This window comes from Seriola lalandi, unplaced genomic scaffold (genome assembly GCF_002814215.2).
Source record: "Seriola lalandi dorsalis isolate HSWRI2012SDOR001 ecotype SW California unplaced genomic scaffold, Sedor1 jcf7180002055008, whole genome shotgun sequence".
Lineage (NCBI taxonomy): Eukaryota > Metazoa > Chordata > Actinopteri > Carangiformes > Carangidae > Seriola > Seriola lalandi.
In genome coordinates this window covers 824,305-832,725 of record NW_019525551.1, presented here as the reverse complement: position 1 = coordinate 832,725, position 8,421 = coordinate 824,305, and the positions used below count along the sequence as shown (strand labels likewise).

Here is an 8,421-nt window from a genome sequence, read left to right as displayed (position 1 = left end):
CCTTAAAATTACAATGAAAAACAGTGGGAAGAGAAGAGGGGGGAAAGATGGGGGGACCTATGGGGGGAAAAAATAGCAGATAGCAGCCCACTCCACACCCCGGCGGTAAGTCGGTGGTTTGGTGAGGATGAGGAGGGCTAGGAGCAGCGTTGGGACGTGTGCTTTGTCAAAGCTGTTGAGTAGGCACAAACTTCTGGTTTCAGATCAGTTATTGTCTTCTCAGAATATGTTTGGGCATAGGATTGCTTCTCTTCTATGTTTCAGTTGGATGTGATGGTATGAGAGAGCTGGGTGACTCCGAAAAAAGGTGAAATTTTGTGGGTTTCTAAAGAAAATTCCAATGCATTCCTAATGCATTATTTATTCCCAGTATTTTGGGAATAACTTTGGGGAAAATTGGAATTTTAACACCAAAAGTCATAGCACCTCTTTCGGGATCAAGACGCACGTTTTGATGTATATATTACCGGGGTTTTCTCAAAGCTGCGGGACGAGTTACGCGCCAAAATTTGGCGGAAGAATAATAAACCCGAAAGTGAATCTGGTGTTTTTGTGACCTTGTCTAAGTGATACATAAATGCATGTATACATTATAGTGGAAGTGTGGTTTATTTTCCTTCTCCTGTCCCTCTCATTGAACAGTAGGACAGATTATTGCAGCTGACCCCCTGGAGGTGCCTGACGAAGCCGCCATGTCAGTGACTGTTCATGAGAATCGTAAATCCCGCACCAGCACAGGCTCCATGAACATCTCACTGTTCCACAAGCCTTCACATCCTGACAGTGTCCTGACTCACCTGAACACCATGAGAAAACAGTGCATGTTCACTGATGTCACTCTGTGGGCAGGGGATCGCTCCTTCCCATGCCACAGGTAAATGCCATCAACGCTTATTCATTTCACTGGGAACATTTAATAGAAGCATACATCAAACCACCACACCAGAGTAACAACAACTAACTTCACTAAAGACACTTTAACATCCTCTGTGTGTTTTGTTGCAGGGCGGTCTTGGCAGCATGCAGCCGTTATTTTGAGGCCATGTTCAGTGGTGGGCTACGAGAAAGTCTTGACAGTGATGTGAACTTCAGAGACAGTATACATCCTGAGGTACTGCTGCTGCTACTGAACACAAACCAGCACAACACTCACTGATACTGTACCCTCCCCCCTTGACATTAAAGCCTCTGACAAAGAGCTGCGATGGTAAATCAGGAGGCACTTTGTGTGTCCACTTCCCCCAGCAGCTGCTAGAATCTACAAAGTCTGTTTGTGTCATTGCACCCACACTCTGTGTCGACAGTCATTCGCCCCTCTAGTAACAAAAGGGCCCAATGCTGTTGGATTTTTATGGCTTTATTAGACAGTTGAAAGTAAAGATGACATGAAGTGAGGGGGAGATAAAGATGGGGAATGACATGTGACACAGGTCCTCAGTCGGATGTGAAAAGGGTATGTTCGGCCATCATACCACAGACTGTTTTTACACCTGGAACTACCGTACAGCAAACTAAGTCCCAGGTTCCTCTGGTTTAAACACAGATTAGATTCCCTAAGTTTTCAAAGAGTTCTTGGTCCCCTGAAAAGGTTCCTGAGGTGGAACCATCTTGTATGTAATGTTGATACTGAATTGACCTCGAATTAAAAAAGTATTTCTGTTCTTGTTAGCTGACATATATGTTGATACAAAGATGGGTGGCAAAAGAATAACCAAGATAAAGTGTGTTGTTCCACCACAAGCCTCTAGAGTATCTTCAGTCACTGAGCCTGCTAAACATTTTGATACATTTCACAGAACAGGATCGTATGCTGCCTGCTCAATTGTATCATACAGTACACCTGTATCATGTATTCATGTTCTTCATTTACTTTGATACTCACCCTGTGATAACCTACAATCAGCTGATGATATTCACCATGGTGATACACCAGTCGAGCCCTGGAAAGCAGCAAAACAAAGCAGATTGACTCGATACCCCACTCATATTTTCTCTTGTTTAACAATGTATGGAGTAACTTGGCCAGGTGATGAGATCAGACATTCGAGGATTAGACTCTCTGTCACACAGTCATACATGATATAATTTACTGCTCTTATTTCTCTCCTCCTCTAGGTCCTGGAGCTTTTGCTGGACTTTGCCTATTCTTCTCGAGTCATCATAAATGAGGAGAACGCTGAGTCGCTGTTGGAGGCAGGCGACATGTTGCAGTTTCATGACATTCGGGACGCAGCTGCAGAGTTTTTAGAGAAAAATCTGCACTCCTCCAACTGCCTGGGGATGATGCTGCTATCAGATGCCCATCAGTGTAAAAGGCTGTACGAGCTGTCATGGAGGATGTGTCTGTTGCACTATGAGACGGTAAAGATACCCTGAATTTGTGGTGTCCATCAGTGTATACCTGCCTAATTACTAAGTTCCTGTAGCTGTGACATGGTGGGGGCATCAGCCACATAGAAGTAGATGACACAGAGCTCCACTGCAACATTTGATAGAGGAAAATTAAACCTCTGTGGTTTTAATGGTGCAATGTGTAAGATCTGGCCAGAATTTCACTTTAATATGTTCAAAAAATGAACAAACACTATCAACAGTGTTTGAAGGAGCCACAGTGATGATGTCATGACCAAGACCTCCATCTATTGTATTTCAGAGATATCTACTGAAATTAGCATGCTAACCAGCTAGCCCCAACATACAGTGGCCGTGAAGTGTGAATCACAACGACAAATAGGAAAACACAACAACAAATCACAAAACACAACAACAAATCACAAAACACAAAAACAAATCACAAAACACAATGGCAAATCACAAAGCAACAAATCACAAAACACAACGGTAAATACCAAAACATAATGGCAAATCACAAAACACAACGGTAAATACCAAAATACAACAACAAATCACAAAACACAACCTCGAATCACAAGACACAAAGGCAAATCACAAAACACAATGGCAAATTACAAAACAACAAATGACAAAACACAATGGCAAAACACAACAAAAAATGACAAAACACAACGCTGAATCACAAGACACAACGGCAAATCTAAAAAAACACAACAAAAAATCATTCTAACTTAACTTCTAACGAAAAGGTAGGTAGGTATATATGATCCGCCAAGATGGTCTGACAGTTTGAGTTTTCATTATGTAAATAACTTTGTTTAAATCAAAAAAACTACAGGTCTCTCAGTCCTTTTCTTAAATATATGTTTTTGATGTTTTCTGAAGCCTAGAAGTATTGAAATAAAAAACACAAGATTTATGAGCATTTCTTCCTCTGATCGCCAAAGCAGTCATACAGACCGCTGTTGCCAGCTGTGGCCTTAGGAATTATAACAATGTTTCTATTTCATATTTTTTGCATGTCTATTTTTTCTCACTGTTTATCTTTTTCATTTAACATTAGGCATTCATTTCCTTATTCAGATCTGGAGAGAGAGAGAGAGAAAGAGAGAGATAAAGCGAGAGAGAGAGAAGTGGCCACGCACCAGATTAAGCCTACCAGCAAAAACTTAAAAGACAGGAGGAAAAAATGGACAGAGGAAATATAAGAAGAATATACGATGTTCAAAGGCTTTGTCAAGACCTGAGCAAGGGGGTGTCTAATGGTTTAGTGATGAGGAAAGTCACTGTCAGCTGTCACATCTGTCAGCATGTCCACTCCAGATGCAGTCACTCCGCAAACTTTATTTTGTGAGTACAAACTAGATCGAAAATAGACGAAGAACGGTTCATAAGATCCCAATGAAAAGAAATAACAAGAACCCAAGAACCCAGCCCGGAGGGACACCGGGGCCCCGCTTTGGAGCCAGGCCTGGGGTTGGGGCCCATGGGCAAGCGCCTGGTTGCCGGACCTTGGCCCATGGGGCCCGGCCGGGCCCAGCCCGAACCGGCTACATGGGTTCGTCTCCCAGTGGGCTCACCACCTGCAGGAAGAGTCAGTGGGATCTGGTGCAGTGTGGATTGGGCAGCAGACCAAGGCGGGGGCCTTGGCGGTCCGATCCTCGGTTACGAACACTGGTTTTTGGAACATGGAACATCACCTCTGGCGGGGAAAGAGCGAGTGCTTGTGGAAGAGGTTGAGTGATATCGGCTAGATATAGTCGGTCTCACCTCAACACATAGCGTCGGCTACGGAACCCAAGTCCTTGAGAGGGGCTGGTCTCTCCTCTTTGCTGGAGTTGCTCCGGGTTAGAGGCGGAGGGCCAGGGTGGGCTTTCTGGTGTCCCCCAGGCTCTATGCCTGTATGTTGGAGTTTACCCCAGTGGACGAAAGGGTTGCGTCCCTGCGCCTTCGGGACGGGGATCGGGTTCTGACTGTTATCGGTCCCTATGCACCAAACAGCAGTTCAGACTACCCACCCTTTTTGGAGTCCTTGGGACGGGTGCTGGAAAGTGCCCCGAAAGGGGACTCCATTGCCCTATTGTGAGACTTCAATGCTCACGTGGGCAATGACAGCGTGACGGCGGGCCGGAGCGCAGCCGCGGCAGTTACTGAAGCAAAAACACCCGTTTGGCGCCTCACGGGGGGAAGGCGGCAACTCGCTCACACTGTTTACAGTGGGGGCGCGGAGCTGCTGACGTCAACTGAGGATATAGTCGGACGGTGGAAGGAATACTTTGAGGAGCTCCTCAATCCCACCAACACGTATTCCGTGGAGGAAACAGAGTCAAGAGACCTGGGGATGGATGGTCTAATCTCCGGGGCAGAAGTCGCAGGGGTAGTGAAACAACTGCACGGTGGCGGAGCCGCGGGGGTTGATGAGATTCGCCCTGGGTATCTCACGGCTCTGGATGTTGGTCGGACTGTCTTGGTTGACAAGCCTCTGCAACATTGCGTGGACATTGGGGGCAGTACCTCTGGAGTCGCAAACCAGGTTGATGGTCCCCATCTTTAAGAAGGGTGACCAGAGGGTTTGTTCCAATTACCGGGGAATTACACTCCTCAGCTTCCCTGGTAAGGTCTATGCCAGAGTACTGGAAAAGAAAGTCCGGTCGATAGTTGAACCTCAGATCGAGGAGGAGCAATGTGGTTTTCATCCTGGGTGTGGAACTGTGGACCAGCTCTTCACCCTCACTAGGGTGCTGGAGGGAGCATGGGAGTTTGCCAATCCAGTCCAAATGTGTTTTGTGGATTTGGAGAAAGTTTACGACCGTGTTCCCAGGGGCTCCCTCTGGGGGGCGCTCCGGGAGTATGGGGTGGATGGCCCTTTGTTAGCGGCCATTAAGTCCCCGTACCAAAGGAGTGTGAGTCTGTTTCGCATAGCCGGCAGTAAGTCGGACCTGTTCCTGGTGAGGGTCGGACTCCGTCAGGGCTGCCCTTTGTCACCGGTTCTGTTCATAACTTTTATGGACAGAATTTCTAGGCGCAGCCGGGTGGTGGAAGGGTTTGGGTTCGGTGGTGGGAGGATCTCGTCTCTGCTTTTTGCGGATGATGTGGTCCTCTTAGCGTTATCGGGCACCAACCTTCATCTCTCGCTTGGGCGGTTCGCAGCTGAGTGTGAAGCTGCTGGGATGAAGATCAGCCCCTCCAAGTTTGAGGCCATGGTTCTCAGCCGGAAACGGGTGGATTGCCTGCTCCGGGTCGGGGGAGAAGCTCTGCCTCAGGTGGAGGAGTTTAAGTATCTCGTGATCTTGTTCACGAGTGAGGGTAGTATGGAACGGGGGATCGACAGGTGGATTGGGGCGGCGTCAGCAGTGATGCGAGCACTGAATCGGTCCGTTGTGGGGAAGAGAGAGCTAAGCCGGAAGGCAAAGCTCTCGATTTACCGGTCGATCTACGTTCCAATCCTCACCTATGGTCATGAACTTTGGGTAATGACTGAAAGAACGAGATCGTGAATACAAGCAGCCGAAATGAGTTTCCTCCGCAGGATGGCCGGGCTCAGCCTTAGAGATAGGGTGAGGAGCTCGGTCATCCGGGAGAGCCGCTGCTCCTCTATGTCGAGAGGAGCCAGTTGAGGTGGCTCGGGCACCTGGTGAGGATGCCTCCTGGACGCCTCCCTGGGGAGGTGTTTCGGGCATGTCCCACCGAGAGGAGGCCTCGGGGCTGACCAAGGACACGCTGGAGGGATTATATCTCTCGGCTGGCCTTGGAACGCCTCGGGATTCTCCCGGAGGAGCTGGTGGAAGTGGCTGGGGAGAGGGCCGTCTGGACCTCTTTGCTGAGGCTGCTGCCCCCGCGACCGGGATCTGGATAAGCGAGAGACGACAAAGACGAAGACGAAACTAGATCTTGATTTCTTAAATAGGCGGCCTATAGGCTATAAACAGTTAACAACATCTAAAATCACCCTCATTCAGAACAATAAAGAGTTATGATGCTACGACTAATAAATCTCAATTGTGCTGCCAGCAGCTGTCCAGCTCCAAAAACCTCTGGCTATTGATAATAAATAATAACAAAAAATAGCAATCCAAATAACAAAAAAAAAATACAAACATACAGACCTCTCCCATGTAGTAATACCACGTGACACTAGATGCTTTTTGAGTCAGTGTAGTGTCTAGTCTGCCCTCATTCCTACATAAGAGGATGACGAACAGCTTCCTCCAGAGCTTGAAGATACGCTACAGCTCTCGACTAGCATCACAGAAACACAGAGATGGCTGAAGCTCCTGGAAAACAATCTTTACCTCCCGTTTCCGACAAGAAACACGTTCAATGGCAAAGAAAAGAGCAGAGAAGTAAAACACGGATGAATCCACCACTGGAGACAGCTATGGGCGAGTAAAGAGATGCGGTTTGATGCCAAGCTCACAACTTTTCTTTTAGACTGGTGAGTAACATCTAAAGTTGGTTTTTAGCAGAAAATATCATTAGTGCAACTGATGACAAACCGTACTGACATCATTTCAAGTGGCATAAATGTATGATGTTGATGTTGTCGACGTTTTAGAAGTTTAGTAGAATTAAGCCTGTTCCTGCCGCCAGTTGCTCAGCTAGTTACGTCAGTAACTTAAGGCTTACTTTATAACTGATGACTGTACATTGAGATTGTAGACAGAGTGAATATATGTTGTTCGGTTTATCATACTGTAACCACTTTACATTACTGTTACAAGATAAGGCATAATTGAAAGTTCACTGGGCCTTTACATTTCTGAGGAGATTTCAGCACACCTCTGTCTTTATCATGATCTGAGTCAGTACAGACACTGCCCCTGCCTGTTCTACCAACACCAATGGCACGCAGTGAGGAGGGTCTAGGTGAGTAAAATTCTATCATTCACTTTAACAAGTTAGACAAAGAGACTGTTTGGAACTGGTATCTTTGTTCCAGGACCAGCGGGTTCAGGATTTTCTTCTTCCCCTCTGCTGTCACACTGCACCACTTGTCACTGTTATTATATCAGACCAACAGTGTATATATGTTCATACTGCTGATTGCTGATAATTAATATTTATACCATAGATATACCACTGTCTATATGGGTTATGTATTGCAGTACAGTATACAGTATATCCATATTTGTACTAATCTCTGTTGTTTATTGGTTATATAGTGTGTACATTGAATTCTTATTCTACCTCTACTGTAGTTGTTTACTCTTCATTTCCTTGCATTTACATTTCATAATATTCATACTGTTACTAGTGTTCACATTAGCCCTCATTTATCAATCTTGCGTGAAAACAGGCGCAGATCTGAGTGCAGAATTGGTCGTACGATAGGATACACGTGTGATTCATGAAACATTCGTATCTGACCAATCCCAGCGTACGAATGATCGGGTATTGATAAATGCAGCGGCTGAATTCGATCGTCATTAACATGTTACGCCCTTAAGTATTCCTGGTTCGGAGGCCTCGCCCACTAAGGTCAAACATGGAGAGAAGAGTTACTGGCAAAAAACGAAACTTTTCAGAGATGAAGATCGACATCCTGACATCCGAGGTGGCGCAAAATAAGGATGTGCTTTTTGGCAGTCTGAAGAGTGGGATCAAAGGAGCTCATAAAACCGCTGTGTGGAAGAGGGTGACGGAGATGAGTTTGGCTCTGCAGTGCCGCCTCCTGCAGCCGCGCGCCAACACAGCTGTTTTGAAAAATAAAAGAATCGTGTGTGTCTCGGTCACCTGCCCACCACGTTTAAAAGTGATAGCTTGGCATCACAAATCACCTGTACATTTATAAAGTGGTAGTTTTTGCGATTGATGAATGTGTAATCATTCATGGATGGTGCCTTCAGACGCACATGAGTGAAATCAATCAATCTGGAGATCCCTGCGGTCTCTGAAAACGCGCTCACGTCTGACACGCGCGTATTGTTCCTCCAAAACGAGTAAATCTGCCATCGTTATGATTTGATAACTGTCAAAGCATCTGTTTAAATAGGTGAGTGAGTAAACATCTGACCAACCACAGTGCAACAATGATTATCTCACCAGATGCTTTTAATTGTTGTTCCA

At 46.1% G+C, this 8,421-nt stretch overlaps 1 protein-coding gene and 1 long non-coding RNA gene across 2 annotated transcripts in view; both read left to right on the top strand.

The window, feature by feature from the left end:
• Nucleotides 1-646: 646 nt before the first annotated feature.
• Nucleotides 647-8,421, top strand: part of klhl25 (kelch like family member 25) — a 22,662-nt gene continuing 14,887 nt past the window's right edge. The window contains exons 1-3 of the mRNA XM_023397430.2: nt 647-874; nt 1,006-1,111; nt 2,116-2,361. Of these exons, the coding sequence (XP_023253198.1) occupies nt 693-874; nt 1,006-1,111; nt 2,116-2,361 (534 nt within the window). The 5' untranslated portion in view covers nt 647-692. The remainder of the gene's footprint in view (nt 875-1,005; nt 1,112-2,115; nt 2,362-8,421) is intronic.
• The window catches only part of LOC147817169 (uncharacterized), a 4,602-nt gene continuing 2,029 nt past the window's right edge, over nt 5,849-8,421 (top strand). Inside the window, exon 1 of the long non-coding RNA XR_015436573.1 lies at nt 5,849-7,221. This is a non-coding gene — a long non-coding RNA (uncharacterized LOC147817169). The remainder of the gene's footprint in view (nt 7,222-8,421) is intronic.